Here is a 26,684-nt window from a genome sequence, read left to right as displayed (position 1 = left end):
TTTTGGGCTGGTGGTGGTGTCAACTATCTTGCTTTCATTTCAGTTTCTAAAGCCATTTAAATACAACAACATTAAAAAAAAAAAAAAAAAAAAAAAAGGCAGAAAAAAAAAACTCCAAAAAAAGTGAATTTTGCATCTATGTGGAATCAGCAGACTACAAAAGCATTTCAGAACAGGCAGGAGACTTGTGTTACTGGGTGGCAAGAAGAAGAAAAATCAAGTGAAACAAAACTTAAAGCAAGCTAACAACCGAGATTGGCCTCATTAAAGCAAATCCTATTAAAAGCCTTACCAACTTAAAGCTAGGCAAGGAAAGCGTCTTCTGCTAACAGCATTACTGCTGTGACCCACAACTAGGAGCAATATCTCATGCCAGTGTCCTGGCCCCCAACTTTTCTTCACTTGATAATGCTTATTCTTGTCAGAAGAAAGAGCAGTGACATGTAGTAATACCTGAAAACTGCATTTGCAGAAGGTTACACATCTCAAAAACCAGGTGTACACTATGAGAACCAGCAATTGCTGCTCATACTTCTTTAGGATGCATACTGACAACTAAATACAACTTCTGGTTTTCAAAAGCGTTTTCATGGCAGAAATTACTTTAGTAGAGGATTGTTTGCAAGTTGAACTACAAAATTTGTCTAAGTAATTGGAAAATGCCTTTTTTCCTGCAAGATGCATCTGTCATTGCACTTGAAAAATGCTTTCTAATGCACTATAGTAACATCGGCATAAGACAAACATTTTATATTGTGTGTCTTCCTTACATCATTTGACCTACCTTGACCAGAACTTCTAATAGTGACTCTAAAGTGAATTTACTTACTAATTTAAATTTTGTTCTGCATCACAATGCCCTGCCAGAAAGTGCTCTGTATGATTATCTCTAAAAGATACCCACCACTGCTTGAAGAGACCAGAAAGCAAACAAAAACCCACAGAGAAATGGGGAACCCCAACATCAGACAAACTGCATTTGTTTAATACCAGACATGATTCTTTTCATAAAACTACTTGTGTGGCATTGCCCAAATACACAAATTGCAGACATTTGGGTTGAGAATTATTTCATAAGAAAGACAAAATGAAAGACTGAGTGTCTTTTCATTTGATAAATATGACTTTTTAAGGGCATCAGTCTTCTATTAAAATGGAAATAAAAAAATCCCAAAACAGACAAAATCGATTGCCGTGTTACTATACAGCATAACTTCAGCATTTCTTGAGGGAAAGAATTTCTTACATAAAGAGAAATCTCTTCCTACATCTTGTAATAGTGAAGAAACTTGAGCTGCCCCTCAGAACTAATTCTTCAGAACTTTTATTAATTTAGAACTACCCAATCAAGCTAACATATTTAAAATAACTTCTAAATAAAACAATTCAGAAAAGCCAGACTGGAGATAGCATCCAAATTCTTATGGTTCTCCAAGACAAGAACAGTGGATCTTCATTGAAGTATTTCACACCATTTGCTAGAGACAGTAATTTCTCTCTCTCCAACCTACCATGGGAAATTACACGCAACCTCTAAAAGCAAGCAGTTAAGCTTTACCAAGGAAATGATGATTGTCACAATGCAACAGAACATTAAGGCCAGTGAATAATAACTGAATAGTTATAAATAACACAAATGTTTACTAAAGCCTGCTTTTCCAAATAGAACCAGAACAAAAGCACAACAAATCTGTAGTGTACCAAGTGTATATTTCAATTTACTGTAATGCAGTCTAACAACAAATTTGGTCATAATTTACCAGATATACATAAATGATTTAAGTAGTAAAAGAAGATTCAGTTCCAAGAGAATAAGTTCATACCTTGAGGAAAAAATCCCAACAAAACAAAAGGAGGAGAAAAAAAAAAAAAAAAAAAGGGCAGGGGGAAAAAAAAAAGGGAAAATACATTGAGAATGTAGAGCCAGGTCCAGTTTCTACGCATTAAGTGAGCAGTATTCTAATAAAGCAGATTTAGGTGAATTTCAGATATATATATATTTATATATATAGACAGATCTACCAATTGTAAACTATGGTTTTAAAAGGGATAAATGGGATGGAAAAATCTTTATGCTATACTTACATATTCACAAAGCAGAACATTACTTTAACGTTTAAAATATTTTTTCATTCATATCATCTTTGCCCAACTAAATTTCTACTTTGGACCCCACCAGAATTACACATTACTCATTTCAGTCTAGAACAATGAGAATAAAATGTAATCTTCAGTGTAAAAAAAGGTACCCCACCCTCCCCACCCTCTCCAAAAAAACTATTCATGTCAGGTTTACAATGATGTGGAAACTACCAATGAAACAAGTGGATGATAAAAAAAAAAAAAAAAGCATTTTAATTCCCATATAACCGTAGTTCAAACTTATCATCTCAGTTTCAATCAGCAAAACCAATGTCTTAACATTATCTTACTGTTCTATGGACAACAGTAAAGCTTGTCTCTTTAAATACATACCAACTTTGATCAGATGGAGCACCAGTACGATTTTGTCCATCAAAGCATAATTCAGTTATCCACACAACTACCATAATTTAGTTACCTGACATAAAATAGGAAAAAATATACTCATTTTAAAATTAAACAAAGTCAAAAAATATGGTGACCCTCAATTGTTTTTTATACAGTACTGTCACACTGGCCTAGCTATGTGTCATGATAAATGCTCTGCATATTTACTCACTGTGACATAATAGTACATCAGACTTATTGTTCCAATGATTGCCTGAATTCACTTGCCTTAGGCTAGACAACACAGAGGAGTTTAAGGTGAAGGTGTAATGCCCTCCCCTCCCTATGAAAGGGGCCTGAAATCATTGGTACAATATTAGAAGCTTAGGAAAAAAAAAGAACTACGTGGCTACGAAAATTCAAGTTTCAATGCCTCCTAGAAAATCTGAAGAAAAGAGCATAGGGAGCATATCCTCCTGAAAAGTAGACAACTCAAAGAGCATTATTTTGCTTTGGACTTCTTGTTTTTCTTTAAAAAAAATTCCAGCAAATGAGCAAGTTAAATGTAATTTGCTTATATTAAATACTAACAACAACCCATGAAAGTACAAAAGAATAAAAAATAGTTTGTGTTCAATGATGAACGATGGGCACAATAGCCTTAGTGTCCAATTCACATCACATAAACTAGCCAAAAAACGGACAAGTAAGAAATTATTGACCAAAAAGTTGTTTTAATATGACACTTTCTCCATTCCTTGCATTTTTATTCTGTGTGACTGAGGTATACACCAGGGAAACCAAAAAATTTTGAGAAAAGGGGGGCCTTAGAAAAAGGAAGAAACATTATTACATCAGATACCTTTTAGCATGACTGTATCTTTTGACTAAGTGGCACAAGAGTTACCCATGCTCTGATCAGTCTATCATCTTCATTACTGGTCATTTCTTCTGCATTATCATTTTAAAACTGATGAGTCAACAACAACCTTCTTTAAAAACAGACACTAAATTAATGCCATTTAAAACTTCTCCAGTGCTTATCACCCATAGCACCTGCCAGCACAGAGCCAAAAGTTTTCCACCCAAATTTCAATATGGTGTTGGCAATATCAGTGACACATATTTAAATGACTGGCTTTCACCTATCAGATTATGGGAGAGGTAAGGTTTGTATGGCAAAGACATGCTTGTGGAAAATGAGCCACTAGCCCAAATTAGCTTCACTGATTCACTGACAGAAGTGGATTTGGGAAAGCTGTCTTTGTATTTCCATACCAAGTTGCAATTTTCTTCATTCATGTTAACAGATACATGAATGTGTAACATAATTACAGTTACTACTATGTCTGAATAGGACCCAAGTAGCTATAGCCTATAAATAATAAAAAATACATTTTTCTTTTGATAACTGACTGTAGATGTGAGGACTCTGTATAATTCAACCAAATGGTTGTATGCTGTACAGTCCTGTGCAAATATCATAAAAAATTAATAATCCTTTTTTTTGCTATAAGGCTTTGACCCTACATTTTCACAGCAACATAACTACCATCCAGCCTGTACCATATTTCACAAGCCTTCAGTCCAAAAATTCAAACAGTCAATCCATACGATGTCCATTTGCAGCACCCTGAAGTCATATGCTCTGTCAGTCATCTAAAGGCATACAAACTTCCCCGCCTTCATCCCATCGAGACTGGTCGTTCTGTTCTTCTGCATCATCACCAAGCTCCTCATCGCCTTCTCCCACTTCATTTTCTTCATATTCTTCATCCCTAGGGAAATCTGTGTCCTGCACCTGGTCTGCTCCCTCTTGCCCTCCAGGCTGAGATTTATCTGCACAGTCTACACAAACTCCGTAACGTCGTGATCCATGTCTTATTCCAACGCTGGCTGCTAGCATGAAAATCTTCTTACACACCATACACTTATACTTTTTATCCTTTTTATGCACCTGTGGAAGAGAAAATTTGACAGCTGAATATAGGCCTATCAGGTTACATTTGCATATAGTACTAGAAAACTATTAATAACAGCAATAATGATCATTGATATGAAAATTCCTATTTAGATACCCAATACTGTTCAGAGTAAGGAAGGACTATTGGAAATCTGTTTATGCATTTGTCAACAGATATGAGCTACTGCCCACAAACAAACCACCTCACTGGAGCTCAGCAGGTCACCTGGTCTGTACACAGGTGAGTGCTCAGTTCACGTCTCCTCGGGGCACAGAACAAAACCCAGAGCAATGACAGCAGCACAAACCCTTACAATGCATACAAGATAACTTGTTTAGAAAATTGCTTTTTACAATTTTAAATCCTAGAAATATTAAAAACAAGCAACAGTTATTAAATTCAAGAATTCAAAGAGCAAAATTCTTCTTCCATGACTTCTCCCTCCCAACACAATTTGAAACAAAAACAACTGTCTGGGTCCCTTAGGTAATTTTTTTTGTCTTGTATTTGAGTCTGTGTGTTAAATTAGAAGGCTACTGTTGACTAGCCATAAATTTTGATTTTGAATTTGGAAGTATGCTGTTTTGCACCAGTAACTGAATTCAGCAACCATGTACATTAATTATTATCTATGAAAAAAATAAGTTGAAGACTTCCTTCTTCTATCTGGTGTTCCTACAAAAGATTACAATTATGTGCTTAAATATCTCATTTGAAGTCCCATTGAAAAAGATGAAATTTTAGATAAAAGAGAAATTAGGTCATGATACAAATAGTTACTTCAGCTCTGCTGTATAATCTGTACAGCTGATACGTGTGCTTTCCTCAGCCTCTAGACTCATTATAATACTTCACACAAGGCAGAATGTTTGAGGTTTGTTGAACTGGAAGAGGGGAGGGAACAGGAAAAAAAAAAAGTACTCTGACTTCATCAGGGAAAGGACACTTCTGTTAAAGCACAGTACTGCACTGAGTTCACTCCACAGCTGTTTTCACACTGTCTGACTTTATCTCCTTTCCTGGAGGAAAAAAAATCTTCAGCTACAAGTCCTGGTCAGACACTGCAGGACAGAAAACTGAAGTCCCACTCTACTCCTAATAAACCAACTAACTCCCACTATTGCTGTCTTCTCCGGTGAGCCACAAAGGAAGGAGCACGGCCATCAGTGAGGCAATAATGCCCCAATTTTCTCAAGGAGATGCTCCATCCCTTCAATCATTTTCATAGCCCTCCTCTAAAGTAGCTCAAACAGTTCGATGTCCTTCCTGTCTTGGGGACCCCAGAGCTGGATGCAGTGCTCCAGGTGGGGTCTCATGAGGGGCAGAATGCCCTTCCTCACCTTGCTGGCCACACTGCTTTTGATGCAGCCCAGGATACATTTGGCTTTCTGGGATGAGAGAGCACATTAGCAGCTCGTGTCCTGCATCTTACCGCCAGCATCCCCAATCCTTCCCGGCAGGGCTGCTCTCCATGTGCTCATCCAACAGCCTGTATAGACACCAAGAGTTGCCCCAGCCCAGGTGCAGAGTCTTGGAGAATTGCAATTTACCCCATTCCATGTACTAACCTTTTCTGTCTATCTACAAAACATCCTGCAAAATCAGGGAATTTTTAAAATCACAGCTTGAAGAATTATTATTATTTTCTTACAACCAAAATGATCTTGCTTTTACTACTGCCCTAAACACACCTTGAATTTTATATAGTATATATCATAATAAAGTCTTAACTTCCTTATAGACTAGATACAAAGTACCTACAAAATACCCAAGACAGATAACACCTTCTCTGGATCCTCAGATAAACAAGTACTCAAGTCAAATCCTGAGTTCTGCAACGTGCACAAGGCAGGGTAAGCTGAACTACTGGTTGTGGTACTGGCAGAATGCAAGTCAGACAGATTTTTACTTTCTGCATCAGATATTTTTTCATTCTTTCCTAATCTTAAAGCAGATACTATACTATAGCTTTGTCTAGTTGTGAAATAAACATTTCAAAACTACCCCAAGGTATTGTGCAATGGCTGAACTAACAGGGTGCCCACACAGAAAATGGTGATGCAGCATTATAGACCAAGATGTGCTGTTCTACTGCAGCAAAGCTGAGCCAAAACTGCCTTTCATTATCTACAGAGTACTTCTATACACTGCATCCCTTTATCACACCACTTTCAAAATAATCTTGAAATTACTGTCTTCATTGACACCACATTTTCCATTAAGAAAGCAAGAGGCACAGTTATCCAAGAAATGTTTATCTTCATCCATTTCAGATCAAGGTAAGACAATTTACGTTATGTAAAATCAGAGAACAGTTTGCTCCAACTACCAGAACACCTGAAAAACCTGTAAAATCCCACCTGTACATGTGCATACATACACCTGAACACTTGAGATTACCTACCAAGGAATGTCTCTTTACATGCTCTCTTCGTGTAAACAGCTTCCCACAGATGTCACAACTGAAAGATCTCACGCCTGTGTGAATGAGCAAGTGTCTCTTTAGTGTTCTTCTGTATTTGGCTACATAATTACAGTGTGGACACTTCAACTTGTTCATGATTAAAGCAGAGGAATCACCTACAAGATAAGAAGCCATCAGGAGAAAAAATTATGAAGTACACAAAAAAATATTTAAATATGTTCTGTGTGGTACACAAAAATAAACAGCTGTCAAAACAATAAAGCAAAAATATATGACATATATGACTTTTCAAATCAGCCAAATCAGGACAATGCTTGTCTGCAGAAATCACAAACGCTGCTAAGTTCTGCTTGTGCAATTCTACTAGGAAAATACATACTTGTAACCAAGGCATTTTTACCACTGAAATTTTACTTTGTGAATTGAAGTAAGTTAACTACAAATTACCAATATTCCATGTTCCTAGACATCAGTTATACCAAAAAACACTTTCTTCTGGATTAGAAACCCTCTAACTCTGCAGCATTTAGACAGTTACAGCCTTCTCTCCCAGTATTCTATTTAGAATTACAAGCAGGAACTGTCTACCAAGATCTGACTTGACAAATCAATAAAAAGAAAGTATAACTAAGTAAGAATGAATACTGACAAAAGGAGTTGGACACTAAGAGGTAGAAAAATTCTGAAATTCTCAAAAATTAAGTTAGAGGTTCAGATTTTACCTACTTTCCACTTCGATCTAACAGCGGAAAAAATGAAATGAAAAGAAAGAACTTCTGGAAGTAGGAGTATCTCACTTTTTCCTTATGATGGAAGGGAACTCTGTATAGTTTGCTCGATGGATATATGCATAACAAGTTCAGTACAGCTGCCTATCACTGTGTGAAAAGGAACAACACAGGATTCTATGACATGGAGAAGGCCATACAAGAATACAAGGATGATTTACATAATTGCATACTGACTCAACTTACTACAGGTGAGAATTTATGAACATAATCATAACCATCTAGAAGCATCAAAAAAGCACTGGCTAAGATTACATTATTATTTGCAAGAGTTTCTAATGTTCAAGCTGTCAGGAAGAAAATGCAAGTAGTTGTGCTTTATGTGCACATGCTTGAAGGTCTGTATGTCGAGTTGCCTCCTTTGAGCTTCTAAATCCATCAAAACATGGAAAGTCACACTTTGCTAATATTCACAAGTTTGCATATTGGAGCACTCATGTGAGCTGCATGTCAATGTAATGTCACATAATGACATTACTTACATGAAGAAAAGTAAGTCCTATACAAGCAGACATCAGGGCTGTAAGATATACAGGAATTTAATGGTTTAAGAACAAGCAGACTTCCTAAGACCTTCTAATCTCTTGACTGCTAATGAATTTCACCTTCTGATGACCAAATTTCTTCTACTGCAAACCCCAAAATATTTAAAATAAACAATAAGCCACATGTAACATAAGCCCAGTTAACAGCTCAAAGTTAAAGAGAAGAGGTAAGCACTACTATTAACCAGTACTTGATATCCTCTTTTTACTGAAGATTTTATGTATTGTAAAGAACTAGAAACAATTGTTTTAGATGTTTTAGATATAGTAGTGTTTTCAGTATGTTTTCAGACAGAAAAAATAATTACAGATAATTGCTTGCTGAACTGACAGAAGGCTTAATTATAGCTGCACTGTACTAAAAACATTTATTGCAATGAAGGTTTTTATTTTTAACAGCAAGACCTATGTTGAGATATCCTTTTAAAATTGTATTTAATTCCATATTTTCAACATTCAAGTTTTCAATTTTAAAGGCCATTTATCTGTATTTATCTTAGTAAAGGGAGAAGGAGCTATCAGGTTAATAAAGACCTCAGGTACCTTCACTGTCAGTCACAATATAAGAACTGATATAAATCACATTCTGTTTTTACTCTTCCCTACATTTGAATTCCTTTTCCTCCCTCCAAGGAAGTACATTATCCACAAAGGCAAATTATATGGAAGAAGATTAAATAATCTCATAACCCTCTAAACAAACGAATCAAATATTACAAATAGTGACACAAAAGATAGAGAACCCCTATCAGAGGAAAAAAACCCAACCTACACTCCACCAGATACACTTACCATTTTCCCAAGCTTCTTTTGGCCAAGATTCTGGCAGCAATCCATACTTGAAATCACTTGAAGTGCCCGGTAGCAGCCCATACTTAAAGTCACTTGAAGTACCCGGCAGCAATCCGTACTTGAAGTCATTTGAAGTACCCGGCAACAGTCCATACTTGAAGTCACTTGAAGTAGCTATTAAAGACACATTCTTACTTTAGCTTCCTGGGTTCTTTTATCATTCATCAAACTAATCTGTTTAGCAAAATATATATCCTTTTTAAACTGTGACAAAAACGTTTCTAACCTTAAAATAGTACTTATAGTATGTTTTCTTAAAGTATTCAACACTCAAACAAGAAATAACTGTATTCTTAATTTCAATGAAATGTGACCCTTGAACTACTCTCCGCAACACCATTTCTTCTTCCTATCCTGAGAAAAATTCAAAGTCTTTTTCATACTACAGGGACTTTGATGGTACGGATATGTGTTCCCTCACTATCATCATGACGGGGCTTGAAAGGTTTTCCATTGGATTCTCTTTAGAACAGCCTCGTGCAGTGACTTCACCTGGCCTTACACAGGCAGTCTATCTGGTAAAAAAGTAAGTAGTTTCTACTAGAGGCATGTTTTTTGTTTTTTTTTTTTTTTTTTTTTTATTATTGCCTTAAAATATCTCCATGGTGTATATATATATTGTGCTTTAAATGCCTTTATTTATATAAAGGATACTACAACTATGTCTAAATCCTTTTATGAATAATCATCTCCATTACTCCATAACCACATCAATTCAAGAGACCCTAATTACTTGGAATATAACAGCTTAAAAGACTAGTTTGCATATTCACATTTGCTCTCAAGACAAGATCTTCTGCAGTTTATGTTGTCTTTGTATCCTTTTTTCCTCTTTAAAAAAATAAAACTATTCAGAAGTGAACAATGCCTTAAAAATATCTAGGCTTGTTTAATTCCATGCTTATAACATGCAAGAATTGCATCCAGTGAACATGGAGCCACTATTACAGAGCACAGAGAAGAGAACTATAAATAGTACATAATAAAGCTGCACTAACAATTCAACGAAATTGTATTTCTTGGGCAGAAGCTCTTCTGGCAATAGTGCAAATCAATGTTCCCCCCCCAATCCCCAAGACAAGTGTTTGTAGGAAAACTTGAACTCAATAAATCCATTACTTTCCTCACAGGCAAACAGTTGTTAAATAAAAAAACTGCAGTGGTAACTGGCACATCTCCTTTTATTTCTCTGGGTGGTAGTTGGGTCCTTACACTGGATTCCCAATGTCACCACTGTGAAAAGTCCTGGTGAGACGTGTTCTTGATTTCAGTCATGAAACTATAAATTCTAATAGTCCAAATACTTCTTTTTATCCCTACATTGTTCATTCTAAGGATTTTTTTTGGGGAAAGGAAATTCTCTTAGGCAAAACCAGAATTTCATGCAGCTAGTGGCAAGCTGCATATTTAAACACTTCCAACTTGCAGTTTTACTGGAAAAAAGTACAGATTACAAATCCTCACAGCATGAGACACATACAGTAGCTTCATTTACTGTTCAGGCAGCATTACCACTAGCAGCAGTGATTTGGGTTACAACATAAGACAACAGTTCAAAAGGGTATCACTTAACAAGTAGGAAGCTTATAATTCTATCCTATTCATTAGACAATGGCAAACAACATGCAAAGCTGGATCATGACTGCCAAACTAGGCATTCCATCAGAGCTTTTAAAAAGCAGAGCTTGAGTGAATGAAGAAGAGGAATAGCAGTATTTTAGTTCATCTAACTACCTATTTTGCTATAAAAAGAAAGAAGAGGGAAGGGAAATAAACCTTCCTCTCCCTTAAGAAACACAAAGCAGTGAGGAATTTTTTTTTTTAATTACTGACGCTAATTTTAATTACTGACATAACTTCTGTTATGTCCAAAAGAGGCAAGAACTCCTTATACTAATTTGGAGTGATGGACTCCAGCAAAGGCATCTCAACAGCTCAAGGAACAGAACACAGATACCCTATAGACATGCCAACTACACATTCCTTTGAGGTGAGGAGGAAAACTTTCTTCTGTAACACACAAGAAAGGATTAGTGAGGAAGCAGTGTTGTACGATCTGGGTAAGAGCAAAGATGAGTTATCTTAAGGCTAAAAGCCTCCAAATTACAGCAGGGCAGACGAAAAAAACCCACAAAAGCTACTTTCATAATGTTTAAAGTATTATATCCTTTCTTTATAGATTTTTCTCCCTGTACTAGAACTGAAGCTGAATGTAGCTGAACAGTGAAAGGTCAGTCAGTAATAAAATATTTTTATCACTTTTTCTTCCTTTATAGGATGAATATCTGTAAGATCAACAGACCCAAGTCTTTACTGCACACAGATGTAACATTATGCTGTGTACAGACACTACTGTATAGCTTCCTTCAGAATAAGCATACACCAAAGACTGACCACAGGTAAGGGCTGGGCCAAGCTGAACACATTTTGTAACACTGTCACTTTGACAACTCTTTTGTATTTAAGAGAACACAAATTAAATTTCACTAGAACCATTCATGTACGCAGCTGGTATTTGTGAGAACTTACGAGCTCAAACCCCTGCATAGTTCAAGATCCTAGCACAAGACTCAGCATAGAGCCAAATATATTTAAGAGCTGTCATCTAGGGTAGGTAGTAGCTACTAAATCTTTCAACCTCCAACTAGAAGACCCACTATACCATGAAAGAACACCAGCACAGATACCACAAGAGATAAGAGGTTGCTACACACGCTTCCCTGTATACATGACTAAGTAGATAATAATTAAACCTACTGCTTATTCTTAGAATAATTCGTTGACCTAGAAAAACTGTTTTCTAGATTAAGCACACATTTAACATGTTCACAACAAAACCATGAAAAAGGCATCTTTAGTGTCTAATTGCTCATCCCAACAGGACAGACTTGAATTACACACAGACTGGAAGCTGGAAGTACACTACCTAGCCTCTACCTTCCACAGCTGGATATAGAGCCTACAGTCAGGTAAGCTCCTAGAACACAACATATTTACAGATCTTGTGGCTCATAATACCTTCTCCCATTTCTCCTCTCACCTAAGCTACTGTCCCCTGAAACCTGCTTGCAAAACCAGGCATAATAATCATCTGACTTGTTCTGGTCAACTTAAAGCTAGATGACACTATCTTCACAGGAGACTGAACGCAACTATGGATGCAGTCATACTGGTAGACTGGGGATTGGGTGCAAAGGGGGAAAATATAGACAGGTAAGGCAGATCTTTGGGGGGGAAAAAAAAAGCAGTAATTTTCTGCATCTCCAGACCAAGCCACCTGACAACAACTTTTCTCTGATCTAAGTTACCTTTTTACACTTGAGTTGATTTCTAAGAGGTGTAAGTTAAAAATCCAAATGTCAATTAATCTCAAACATTTACTCATTCTTTTAGCCTGCATGGATAAAAGGCTATCAGTAGTCTGATCTTTAATAAAAGTCAACAACAAGCAAAGCCAAAATAATAAGAAATAAAACAGATTACAAAGAAACTAATTAACCATCAGCACTAAAATTCACACTATGTTGATTTGAGAAGAGATAAGGACACTAAAAAAAAAAAAATCAAGTGATTCTGTGGCTTTTACACCACTAACAAAAGCTATCAAAACAATGTGAAAGGATTTTACATTCTATTGCATTTGTTCTCAGGAAAAAGGATAAACAGAAGCCAGATAAAATGATTTTCAGTTTTGAAGGCAAGAGGTAGGTGTGCACTACCAGAAAGAGAGAACGCATTTAACCCAGAAACATTCTTAGTTTGACAAGTTTCATTCTTTTTCGGCAACTAGAAATATGCTCATTTAGGGGCAGAAAAGGATACATTACTGAGTAAGAGATGATATGGGAAATAATGAGAAGTTCACTGACAGAAGCCATTGAAGAGGTCATGTAGAAAAGGACACACATATGGTGCACTGAGGGAAAAGATACAAAACTTGGCATTAGATACAGCTGTTGGTAGTGAATTTAACTTCTGTTTTCTTTACATATATTAGCAATGGAAACAGTGCCAAAATAAGACAAAAAGAAATACTATTTTTCACTAAGTTTTTTGACACTGACTGCTCATCTAGATCAATTTAAAAAGACAGGAAGTAGACAGGATAAGTGATTAGGTCATAGCTTTCAAGGATTGTAAAGAAAGCAGTGGTAATCTACGGATACAATCTGGATTGCTATTAGAGAGCTGGATTTGTTGCTTATGTTAGGTAACATGACAGAGGAAACAGCACTGCCAAGACTGACAGACTGGGAAGTTGAGGAAAAGAAACTCCCTTTGTTCCCAGAGTATTCCTCACATCTTTCACGTCCGTGCTTCTTCTGGTAAGGCTTATTCTGGAAGCACATTACTGCTCAACTGCCGAGGGCTCAGATATACTTCAGACATTTTGCCAACACAATCTTACTCATACTCTATCTATTGCTCCCAATTTTTACTATTTTTCATTCATGAAAAAGTGGTATATTGCCATGACTACAGAGTCAGATCTAGCATCAACTACCCCTGACAGAAGACCACCAACTGATATCAAATGTATCAGACACTTCCTTTTCAAGTTGTTTATTGTATCTTTCCTGAAGAATTCCTTCCCAAGAAAGTGAAAGCTATTTTGCTCATCTTCAACAACTACACCAGTGAAACACAAGAAAGTAAAGAACTTTCCTCATGCAGACCATTTATTCATGGGGGAGTTAATTGTTCTAATGGATCATTTTTATTTATGGAGTTGCTATCATCATCATTATTCCACAAATGAAAAAAATCAGCACTTCAGATTGGTAATTTTTTAATAAGTCAATGTACTGGGACTCAAGAGATTTTCAGGCAGAGAAGATCTGTAGACACTACAAAACCTTCTTCCCCAACCCATTCACAAAAAAACACCCCAAAAAACCAAACTGACAACAGTAATACACAAAACATTGCTTGGAGTTGTAGGCTCAGTGACATTGTGAGAATGCAAGGAGAGGACCAGCTTGTCTTTGGGCTGTTCCCTGGGAGAGGTAAATTTAATGAATGGTGAAGAAGTTGACCCTCAGATAATGCAGTGTTTTCAGATGACTTCTAAAAACCTCTGACACCTTCAATACTGGATTACATAGGGCATGGGGCAAATAAAGTGGTTAAACGTCCACCAAGGAACTTAAATCTTTTAATCAGGGTATCAGTATGAGGTCTAAAGAATATCTGACTGTGAGTTATAGTACCATGGAAAAGCACAAAAAATAAATAATTCTTTTTTCTTTTGTAACACAATCAGTCAAGTAGAGTTTATCCCTACAAGAAATATATACATGTCCTGATGAGTCCATCAATTGTGATTTCTTCAAATACAAAGATACCAGTCTTTATTGTAAGGCCCTAAGCAAGTTGTGTAATGCTCCTCCCTTGCATCATGACAAAAGCTGGGACCAGCATTACATTTTTTGTAAGTGGGTTTAGCTGCTGTTTGTATCCTTCTGGAAAATAGTTGTTTCTACAGCAAGCTGAATTGAATTCCTTAAGAACCCCTACAAAATCAGTCAGGAACCCCCTTGTTGCACCAAGGGCTGTTTTAATCCTGTCCTATACTTGTCCATCCTTTCCCTCACCCCCACCAGAGTGTGGTGACACAACAGCATTATGTAGCCTGAAAATCACAGTAACACATTATACACTTGTAGCTTCATAAAGTTACTGGGATATTGCAGGCAAGTCTCCTAAAAATCATCACCGTCAGCATAATCATCCAGAAAGCATAAGCAATACTTCACAGATGTGTTCTGAAGCCTGAGTACAAGGCACTTGTAAAAAAAAAAAAACAAAACCAAAACCACCCAGGCCCAGATGAAAGTGATCTATCCAAGAAGTGATGAAAATTTAAAAAAAATCACCCTGTGAACAGACATTAAGAATATGATGAATTATGTTTTCACTGAACTTTTATGAACTTCTGTAACACACTGTAACACTGACTGTGATATGCTGTCTGCATGGTTATTTTCACCATGGTAAATGGTTAATCGTAGGACAAATGATGGCTGTAAACAGTAAAAGACTTTTTTAGCAGATTATCAACTCTGCTAAAGAGCTGGAAAATAAGGAGGGAAAATACTGAGATAGTTGGTAACATTCCATGTTTTGGTTTAACAGCTACTTTAATTAATATAGCTAAAACTGGAGAAAACTTAAATGTAAGTAAATGTAAGACAGTACAATGAATTTCAAACCTATCCTAACTTTTTAAAAGCTTCTTTAAAGCTCACCAACATGCTACTTTTACAGGGAAGGTGTTAAATGTAAACTCACCGGTAACACAGGGTGAGAGGACAAAGCAGCTGAAATATCCTTAATGGATACATGTAGAAAAAAATCATGTTCAGCAAGGAGCAGTTTAACATATTTGCTTTAATGGAACAAGAGGGGTAGCAGATGCTTCAGAAAGCTTTTACTGTTTATTATCTAATACTGACCAACTGTACCCAACCGGAAAATTAATTTACTATAGCATTCAAGGAAGTGGCTTCAGGGATAAATTTTTGTAGTGAGAGGAGTGATTTTAAGTAGGCTTCCCTTCCACCATATATCTACAGTGTTTATTTCCCATCACAAAAGCACCAGGCCAACCCAAACCTAAATTAAGGACAGAGAAACTCACTCTGCACGTAAATGACAGTTCATAACCACTGGTGTTATCTGTATCAGAACATGACAAAGCATAGTAAGTAGAAGCTCACTGTTTCCCTTTTGGCAACCGATGGAAGAGCACACTCCTTAGCTCTGAAGGTAAGAATTTGCTATTCTTTATTTCTCTTCTTATAGTATTGTCTTATATCTATTCCAGATGACATTTTCTTATACATATTTACCTCTCAGGGCCTATTATTTTTGGTAGTTTTTCATTCCCACAAGAAATTTAATCCCAAACTAAAAAGTTACTGTGTAACCCACAGGTTACTCTACAACTCATTCTTGACATTCTTCCAACTCTCCACTCCTCCCTCTTCCACCTTTTCTTTGGCATAGAGGGAGCAGTTAAGAGTGTTTAAGAGTGGAATCTATCTGCAAAGCAAAGAAAAAGAGCCACAAGTAGAAGGGAAGGAATAACAAAAGCTAAAGAACATACTATGGGTGAAAAGTAAGCTATACCAAGCCCTACTTCAGTCACTCTTCCTGTTTCAAACAAGATGCATGCAAAAACTTAGTAAAAGTGAAGATATTATTACAAAAATATTAGATATGGCTTCCAAAAGAACTCTGACACGGACAAAAAATGCAATTATGTATTTGAGAACACATATGCTGTGCTCTGGAAATAGCAAGGAGATCACTAGTTGACTGGCATTTGAGAGCTCAGTAAAATAAACTTCCCCCTGCAGTCATGGAAGTTTCAATGGTTTTAGACAAATACCAGAACACATATTCAGTATGCTCTGTCTCCAATACAGTTCTTTTCATCAAAATGCTACATGGATGTGTTTTGTAATTTAATTCTTTGGCATAATAAGTTACTGGAAACACTGGTACTTCTGACAAAAAGAAAAATTAACAAGGACTAAACAAGGACACTGCCCATGTCCTCCATTATTTCCCCAAGAAATCTTCACAGCACACATATGAAATACCAGATTCCAAACACCTATTTGTATCTGTTGTTGGTGCCATCATACAGTAGACATATTCTATTTCCATCAGTAAAAGACATGAAATATTTACCCCATATAGATCATAAACAGAAATCACATGCTAAATTGTGTCAGAAATTTGGTATTTGTATACACACATCCTCAGCTCTTCCTCCAGACCCTCTGTTGTCCTTTTTCATGGCACTGCAACGAGAGCAAGTAGCATAGCCCAGCACAGGCAGGATTGTGTTGGTGCTGAGGACCCAACATCTCCCACTATCTGCAGCTAAAGGTGCTCCACTTTGGCTGGATCTAACCTGGTGCTGTGGACCTAAGGCCTATTGGCAACTGTCATGTTCCTGAAACAGCTTCTAACCTCAGTTCAGCCAGAAGGAATCCTGTACAGCCTAACAAAGCTCAGACAGTAAGAGAAGTACAGGAAATTCACTTCACAAGCACACACTCTCAAGTAAAGCTAAAGCAGAGCTACCCAGAGTTCAGAGATGAAGACCAGAGATAAGTAACGCCCCCAAGCACTTGCAGAAGTGCTCCTCAGCATCGCTGCTTCTCCAGAGCTGCTCTGTTGCATCACACTCCTCACTAGGCACATGAAGGTCTCTTGTACTGCAGAAACACACCCCCAGTCCCAGCCCACACTGCTCTGCACTGGCAGTGCCCAGGCACAGCACGGCCGTGGGTCCCCACAGGGCCCCTGGGGGACCACTGCTCGCCTGTGTCCCCAGCCCCACGGGCGGGAGCACAGCGGGGCCCCTGGACAAGACAGGACATCCACAGCTCCGTCCTGTCTGAAGCAGGCATACACTTTAAACTGCTTTAGAAACAATACACATCTAAAGAACTTTGTTCCAACTCTGTCTCAAATCCACCACTAACTTGGCTCCTAAACTGCAGTAAGTTTTCAAAATTATTAATTCATTATCATTAATTCAAAATTATTAATTCATCAAAAAGTGAGGCAGGTAAATTACAAATGCATACATGAACTAGTCATACAGCATAATAATTTAAAAAATAAAAACCAAAAGTTATAAAGTCAGGTACTTCAGTCAATGCTTAATTTTCAAATTACATAACTGATGTTACGCAGTATTTACCTGCTTCTTCTTTAATAAATGACAAATCTTCTTCTGGATATGGGACTGATGGTTGCAACACTGAGCAATCTTCAGAGTTCTCTTCAGTATTAGGTGGGATATTATAAATAAATCTCTTTGCAGTTTGGTTTTTCCTTCTTGCTTTTCCAGGTTCTTGAACTGATTGTCCCTGTGCACCCATGTCATTCCACACGAAAACTTTTCCCTCACCTTGAGATTCATTTTCAGCCATTTCAGGTGAGCTGTCCTGGACCCAACTGCAGTCATTCATTTGGTAGCTTTCCATTTGGCCCTCATCAATAGGGTAGGGATCATTCTCAGTTTTTATGCTACTTGCCAAGCTGGTAAGGTTTCGTGTTGCCCAGAAGCTGGCAACTTTTTGATCCCTTGGAGATAAACCATCCCTACTAACAGATCTTCTGTTGTAATCCACTACAACAGTCTCTGGAGCTTCTGATTTTATACTTATGTTTAAGGCATCTTTAATGAAGTTGCGGCAGGACTGGACAACCTCCGTCATCTGAAGGTAGCTGGCCACCGACATCACTTCAATGGCATTTTGGCTCGTAAGCACGAGGTTACCAGAATATAAGAAGTCCAAGATGACAGAAAAACCTTGAACGGCAACAACGTCTAAATAGGTAACAGTGGTTTGGTTACGGCTTTCTTTGTTTGTAAAGCAATACAGAGTCTTAAAGAAGCGGCTGCCTGCAACCAGGATGTTCTTGTGAGCTCTGAAGACCCTCCCACTGACCACAATATTAACATCACAAAGAATGCCTTTCTTCCTCTGCTCGTTGAGCTCTTGCAGGAGCTGATAGCAGTAAGAGTTCTCATTTGGCCTGCTGTTAAAATCACAGTATCCTTCATTATTCAGTTCTGATGGTAACTCTGCCTCCTGCAATTAAAAAAACCGAACAAACATAATTAGCTCTTAATAAATGCTCTCCTTAGTTGTTCAGCACTATAATAAGGATATGAAAATAAACTAAAGAAGATAATTTAAATCAAACTATTTTTTTGTTATTTATGTTCTTGGTCACAAAGGCAGACAGGAACATATAATTAACAAGATATTTCTGAAAACTAAAAATCGTGCTCTCATTCTGTACCTTCCACCCCCAAATCTGAAACAAGCAGAACCAGCAGATTTGCCTCGAGGGCAAAGAAAGGGAAATTTCAGCCAAAAGTAAGGAAACATATAGTTGAGTGTGAAGTACTCTGTATTCCCAACCCACATATATGAAGATTCAGGAGCCTCTCTTTCCAAAGATTTAACTAGGCGATTCTTACATATCAAATCCCTTGTTCTTCCCCAGAAATCTCCACTTAAACAATTAAGCAGAATCTTGATAACTGATTCAACATTTTCTTCATGCTGAGACACGAATACATAGATTAGGTCTGTATGTCCCAATCTGTCTTGAGTGTTCTAAAGAAAGCATATTGCTAATGTAGATATAACAGCAAATATAATTCTTATACAGTTCTACAAATTAAGCATTTATCCTTTGCTTTTTAACTGCATCAGGTTTAGGATTAAACAGTGTATCACGTGACAAGCAGACAAAACAGATGACAGATGACAAAAAACAACCCTGACTTAAGCTTCTATTACAATACTTAGACTTGAAATAAGCCTCCCAAACTTTCCAGTGGCAACACTGGCCCAATACCTATTACACACACACACAGACACACACACAACCTTTTTAAGATGTGATCTCAAACATGCCTTCAAAACTTTGCTAAAACCTTGTACATTCAGACAATCCAACACCAAGACAATTAATTATTAAAGACTAGTTTGGAAAGGGAAAAATCAAGAGATCTGAACTGGATTTTAGAGCACGTAGAAGGCTTCTAACTCATGTTTAGATAAAGATGATTCAGAGATGCGATGAAACTGCAGCTAGGAGAAAGCAGAAAACACAGACTGGCATATTTGAGACCATGCTTATATGGGTTGACATATGCTGCTATCAAGAGCAGCAACAATGACAGTCTGTTTCATTCTACATCTCAAAGATTCTCTCTTCTTTCCTAGCAAACAAGGAAAGTTCAAAACTGGATAGCTTCAAGCCAAATTATTTTCATCTCTCATCTCTTAAAACACCTCACTGGTTAGGGAGCTAGAGATAGTGTTAAAGCTCACCTGCCTCAACATCACAGGTCAACATGAGTACTACAAAGGTAATGTTAGCACTGTCATGAGCCCATAAGCTATGCTGGGGCTAAAACACATGTTGCAGGAAAGTATTACTTTTAATTTGGGACTATGGCAGAAACCAGCCAGATATATTTAAAAAGTTGCTTTCCATCCCACTGGCATTACTGGATTAAATCAGTACTCATCTGAATTTATAATCCCAGTGTGGATCAGTGGTTACAAATGAGGTTGTAACTACATGTATAATGGTGTTTACATCTATAAGCAGCAAATAAGGCCCAGTATAACCAAAACAGTCAAATACAAAACTGCCATTCCAGCATCTCCTGGAGAAATTTCAGTTTGCTGTTACATTCAAGTTGCTTCTGAATCTCTACCCTTTTCAGAAAAGCACTTCATTGAACAGGAAGAAATAAAAGCAGTTAGGCTTTTATCCAAAAACAAGCAGTAGATCTTTCTTCAACCTCATCTTCATTTTTTCTCTGTACTTTCTGACACATCTCAAGTACTCCCTCAGATCAAGGCTGTGAAACAGTTTGCTCCAGATGTGGGAAAACTAAGGCTGTCACTCCAAGTTCTCAGCAGATTCTGGTTCTGGACTAGCTTCCTGTCACTTCAGCAACAGAGCATTGCATAGTTTCTAAACACTAATCACACTGACATTGGATCAGATTAGGATGAAAATTACAGTATCCTAAAGTGCTGTCATGCTCATCAATCATCAGTGACTTGCATCTCACACAGTAAATGTTAGGTAGATGCTATGATAGCTTCCAATTTCACTCTGAGAACACATTAAATACTGCATAAAATTGAAAAAGCAACCCGCAGCGGTTCATTTCTTTTGAAAAATGTCTGATTAAATAATAGAGATATAGGACATTTTAACAAAGCAAGTACAAGTACCCAGTCAAGCTGGGACAAAAAATAAACTGGTATTTACAATGTGGGCTTTTTGTTTCCTGAGAACAGGATGAGCCAGCATGGTGAGGAGGAGCTGCAGATCACAAATGTGCTAATGAAAAACAAGACTGAAATCTTCATTATGAAAAGACCAGAAGGCTGAGTGGAAAAATGAGATATTATGCAACCCATGTCCAAGCTATAGAGGTGTGTTGGAAAAAGAGATCTATCAGTATCAGCTTTAGTTACTATTAAAGCTTTACAGAAGTGGGTGCATAAACATTTCTAAAACTAACTGCACTACAGAAACCAACTGTTTTACTGCTGGTATGGTACAGCAGTTAATCCTAGTGTCATAACTCAACCAAAGTCCTGACATCTGAACAGTTATCATGTCTACGTACACCAAGAATGACAAGTAGAACTGACACTTACTATGAGAAAAATTAGTTAAACTGTATTACTTTAAGAGATTTAGACACTGATACAGAAAAAATACAATACAGTTCAATAGGAGGCAAGGTGCAGAAAATAATTACAGGAAAAAGTGTATTTACAAACTTCTGTTACTTACATGACACATTATCATAAGAATTCTGTTTTTCTAATGAGAATACCAGACTAATGATATTTGCTCAGATGTCAATTATATTTTCAGAATGCAAACCCCATATTCTCATCAACTAAGCTACCTCGACACCAAACCACCTCATCCTTGAATAAACACTAGTAAGAAATAAAAGATAAAAATCAGCACAGTTTCATTTCAATTTGTGGAATCTTCAGTGTTCTAAGTCAAAAACTTAGAACTTAGTCACTCTGTGGGTGAAATTAAGAAGTGCTGTAACAGAACAGAGACTGCTTAAGGAAACTAATACCGGGCTCAGTTTCAAATAGACTTCTCTGAATACACACAAAGATAAATTACTATTTTATATGTATAATTCATTAATTAAACTTGCCCAAAAGCTAACAGGAGCAGAAACAGATGATCAAAAACTGCTACTAGAAGTTCATTCTGTTTAGTTTTCTTTCTCCTACTGTTCCATCAGCATACTCTGTCCCTGGGAGGAAGAACAGTGAGGGCAGGAAGAATCAAGAAAAACCCAAACCATTCTAACCACAGATTCCATCTCAGCTGCATATATATGAAAAGTAGCTATGCCACATTTTTTAATCCCTTCCCCATTACCACATCTTGCTCTACAGCAGTTCTCTGCGCCCCCAGATTAATTCTTACCCTGGTAAATGGGTAAATGGAACCAAAATATGGTGCCATCAGCTGCACATGATGCTACGCTGTTACTGTACACACACACCATCACTCACAGACAGCTCAGCAATTACAAATTATTTCACTAATTGCCTAATATCGAATTGAGTAGTTTGAGGTTTGATAAAAACACTACATGACAATGCACACTAAGTGATAGTCTTTACTCTGAGGCCTGCCTTCCTCCTCAACTCCTTTGCTCTGCTAAGAGTAAGTCAAGAAGTTAACTCTAGAACACTGTAACTCTAACATCTGAAGCATGACTTCCATTCATCACTGCTCACATAATGCAAACAATTCCAGTTCACATGGAAAAAATAACACATCAAAGGCCTTCCTCCTTTTGGAGAGCTTCTGCTTTAAACCAACATGCCTGTTAGACTGGAGAAAGCTTTTCTGGCAGTATTTCCAAAGCTTAGCTTTAAATTATGTCCAGAGAGAAAATATTTTAAGAAGATGGTTTGAGGGGAGGAACCCCCAGCAGCCAATAAATCTGTATCTTATGGACACAAATTCATCAAAGAATTAGAATATTTTGCTGTGATTTCCCAGTAAGCATCCATTTCTTATAATTCTTGCAATACAACAGTCTGTTCACTAAAAAAAACCACAGGTAGTTTCAAGATGATGACACAATTCCTTAAGCTTTAATGTGGAGAAAAATTATTTTAAAAACTAGAATAGAAAAAGATTCAAGACTTTGGTCTTAGAAAGAAGCATCGTCTGACAGCTCAATACCCCTGAATTACAGCAGCTGCAACCACTTGTGATGTATTTTGGCATTACAAATTAAATGTATCCCAAAAATAAACTGAAATCATCACTCATTTCTTCACGAGTTTAATATCCAACAGACCTATAGAAATTTTCACTGCTTTACTGTCTTAACACCTACAATTTCCTTTCTGTGCTTGAGTGGTGGCACTATGCCATATGTTTATTAGCAGCTGCTAAACATGCCCTGCAGTTGAGGCTTGTCAAGTCCATAATACATGTGTGCTGTCTCTAACACAAAGGCTGAAAGATCTCTCCCAAGTTTCATTAAATCTAAACGGCTTTGCTGCCTCATTATGTATGTTGGAAATACGGTCAGGGTACAAATTACCTACTTTTGTTCCAAGTATCTGGTATCATGGCATTTAGAAAAAAATGGGGCTATTGTTTTGGTATTAATTTAAACATATGTATCAAAAGAAATTCAAGTGCCATTAAGAGTATGAAAGGATGTGGAAATTAAACATAGAAGGGAAAGAAAACAGAGATTCCTAATCAGGTTTTTGATAAAGAAACTGAAACACGAAAGTGTGCCACAAAGAAAACTACACTGACTCCTGAAAAACTACAATTCCTTCCCTCATGAGAAGTTTTAAACTGAAATGTAATTGCAGAAGGATGCACAAAGCACTGTTTTCCGCTAAAAAAAAAAAATCAATCTCTTTACAGCTACCTTTGTCCCAGCCTTATCTTTAGTACAGTGCAGAAGAATCACTGACTCATCTATCCTACTGTTTCATTTATTATCACAGTTACTACAAATATTTTTTCTCAAACTATCAGTGGTATAAAAGCAGAGATCCGTTTTTACAAATATTCCCACGACAATGAAAGGTTTTCAAATACACACAATCTTCAAATACATACTTACATTAACTTGTAGGCTTCTGTGATAACAAGCCAATATTGTCCTCCCTTCCACCCTCCCAGTGTTTAATAGTTTTACAACAGACTCAGGGTAAGAAGACAGAAAGAAAAAAATTAGTTAACTGAGAAGGAAAAAAATGCTTGGAATAGCTTTTATTTAAATACAGCTAAAATAGAATGAGAGAAGCTTCCAAGTGTGGCAGGAATTAGCAGCATCCACTAACACAGGAGGCTACACAGTGACAGAACTTACTTCCACAGAGTAATCATTCACAACTCAAAGTTAGAAACTAGACGGTAAGGAACATGCTGCAATAGCATTATGCAGAACTGGAACAATTTCAAAGACGTGAAGAGGTAGAAGAAAATAAGAATGAAAGTTTCCTAATCAGAAACAATTGAAAGCCAATTTGGCTAAAACACTGCAGGGTGAGTAGCAAACCCCAGAAGAATGAAGAGAACCGATAAGATGACCTGCTACCACAAAACATCTGTAACAGTAGTTACTACAGAACTACACTCACTGAAAAGGTATTATTAATCACCTTGAAAGGTGAATGTTGCATTTGTAAATCAAAAAAAGAAAACTGTTTTGGGTAACTGGTATTTTTGCACCATATGGTTTCCCTTGCAGTCCTGCAACAGCCTCACATAAAACTTGCATACATTTTCCAAGTAGTTCTAAGAAAACTATAGTTCACCTAACATTTTATAAGTCATCCTGTAATCTTGATATCCTGCCCTAACATTTGACTAGCAGCTCTTGTCCAAGGTACCCTGAGCTCCTTAGAGTTCTCAAGCAATAACCTCAATCTAACCTACCGCATAATATTTCAGACTCCAAATAAAGCTACCCGACCAAGGTGGGTGTTTTAATAAAAACTGAATTCTACATGCAGAAAATCTGAGTGCCTCATCATTAAGTTCCGGCTAACAGCCTAACAATTCAAGGACTAGCCTAACCTGAAGCAACACTAGCTAATGCCCGCAGGCAAGTTTAACGCCAGCGAAGAGATCGAGAGAACTTTAGCAGCGCAGGCATCCCTAGAAGAAAAAGCTGCAGAACGCTGCGGATTCAATACAAGTATTCTTTAGGGGCTTTTCATCCACCTATGTTCTAGGCAAGCCCTGCCTCATTCGTGAAAGCAGACAAGAAATAGAGTGATTTGAAGTTCAGCGGGGAACGTGAAGAGTTTCACTACTACAGCGTTAAAGGAGCGCTGGCATAGTAACACGGCTTTCAGGAAACCACATGTTTATCTCTAACACACACCAAGCGATTGCAGACTTCTTGCTCAGCAACCCAATCTGAAGCAACGCAATCGGGGAAAAAAAAAAAAAAAGATTTCAGCGCGAAGAACTTAAATACACAGAGTTATCCGATTAGTGCACCGGGGCCACACCGCTAAGCACGGCAGAGCGATTCCAATTTCACGCCGCCCAGTCCCCATTTCACAAGCGGCCGCTGGCCGGACACTGCCCTCCCTCCGCCTGTACCGCAGGAGGAAGTTGTAACGAGCGTATTTAAATCAGTGCTGTGACACTGGGATTCCTACGCAACTTTTTTTTTTTTTCCCCCACATCGCCAGTTTATCTTCACGAGATAAAGATGAACTAATGAAAGCGGCACCCGCCAGCGCCGGAGGGATAACGGGAACGGAGTACAGCCACAAACAACAGCTCGTGCTGTGTCTGTGTGCCTGCCCACATCCAGCGGGACAGTCGCCTCAAATCCCAGAGGGGGCTCCTCTTCCGCTCCGGACGCCGCCAACGAGAGCGGCGCGGCGCGTCCAGCCCGCCGGCCAACAACCACGAGCAGCCATTTAAACAAGTTCACACCGTGGGCACAGGAAAACCTCACGGACGCGAGAGGGGAGGCCGGGATTGCCCCTCCCTCCCTCGCTCGCCGCCGCCCCCTCCCCGTCCCGTGCCGTACCTGCTCGGCGCTGCCGGGCTCGTTGAGGCGATGCTCGGCGGAGAGGTGGTGCCGCAGGAGCAGGGTGCGCTTGTAGTTGCGGGTGCCCTTGCAGAGCTCGTCGTGCCCCCCAGGCAGGGGCGCGCCGGACATGATCAGCTCAGGGGGCGCAGCAGCGGCGACGGCCGCGGTGCACCAGGCGCAGGACATGAGGCCGGTCTCCTGGCAGTAGTAGAGCCACGGGAACTCCTTGAGCCAGGAGCCCTGGAAGGAGATGTGCAGCTTCTGCAGCAGGGACTTGGGCCTGGCCAGCGGGAAGTGCCGGATGCTCTCCCCCTCGCCGCTGCCCTCCGCCTCGTCCCCGCCGTCGCCCCCCGACCGCCGGCTGCTGCTGCAGCTGCCGCCCTCGGCGCCGCTGCCGTCGCCCAGGCTGCCCCCTTCGCCGTCCTCCTCGTCGTCGCTGCTGTCACTCAGCGAACCCCCGTCCTGGACCAGCTCCTTGCCCTCCAGCAGCCCCTCCGTCTCCAGTCCCTCCGCGCCCTCCAGCTCCATCTCCTCGTCCGCCCCCCGCCCATTGAAGTGCTTCCGCGGCCAGGCCGCGGCCTCGCAGCCATTGTTGGCGGCGGGGTGGGCGGCCAGGAGCCCCCCGCCGCCGCGGAAGGCCAGAGTCCGGCGGTTCCTCTCGGCAAACATGGGGCCGGCGGCGGCGGGGGGCGACGCCGCGTCCTGGGGCAGCAGCAGTTCCTTCTCCTCGGCGGCGGTGGCCTCCAGCTCCTCGGCCTCCAGCCCCTCCAGCTCCGCCTCCTCGTCCGCCCCGCGCCCGTTCAGCGCCTCGGGGTCCTGCCGCTCCCAGGCCTCGGTCCCCGCCGCCGAGGCGGCCGCCGCAGGGGTGACGAGGCCGCCGCCGCGGAACGCGAGCGTCCGCCGGTTTATCTCCGCGAACATGGCGGGCGCGCCCCGCGCCCCCCGCCCGGCCGAGCGCTCCGTCCGCCGCGGGAACGGGGCGGGGGAAAGAGG

At 39.1% G+C, this 26,684-nt stretch overlaps 1 protein-coding gene across 1 annotated transcript; it reads right to left on the bottom strand.

Moving 5' to 3' along the window:
• Window positions 1–1,691: 1,691 nt before the first annotated feature.
• On the bottom strand, window positions 1,692–26,684 carry ZBTB10 (zinc finger and BTB domain containing 10). Its single transcript, XM_066332678.1, has 5 exons — window positions 25,689–26,684; window positions 17,766–18,663; window positions 8,984–9,157; window positions 6,838–7,013; window positions 1,692–4,426 (listed from the first exon to the last, which is right to left on the bottom strand). Exons 1-5 carry the CDS (start codon window positions 26,610–26,612, stop codon window positions 4,121–4,123), a joined length of 2,478 nt encoding a protein of 825 aa, XP_066188775.1. The 5' UTR covers window positions 26,613–26,684; the 3' UTR covers window positions 1,692–4,120.

Source organism: Sylvia atricapilla, chromosome 1 (assembly GCF_009819655.1).
Source record: "Sylvia atricapilla isolate bSylAtr1 chromosome 1, bSylAtr1.pri, whole genome shotgun sequence".
NCBI classification, from domain to species: Eukaryota; Metazoa; Chordata; class Aves; order Passeriformes; family Sylviidae; genus Sylvia; species Sylvia atricapilla.
This window is presented reverse-complemented; position numbering and strand designations above follow the sequence as displayed.

Coding starts and splice junctions, on each gene's coding strand:
- ZBTB10 (XM_066332678.1), bottom strand. CDS start 26,612: ATGTTCGCGGAGATAAACCGGCGGACGCTCGCGTTCCGCGGCGGCGGC. Junction 7,014..8,983: donor AAAAGAAGCTTGGGAAAATG/GTAAGTGTATCT, acceptor CTTATCTTGTAG/GTGATTCCTCTGCTTTAATC. Junction 4,427..6,837: donor ATGTAAAGAGACATTCCTTG/GTAGGTAATCTC, acceptor TCTCTTCCACAG/GTGCATAAAAAGGATAAAAA.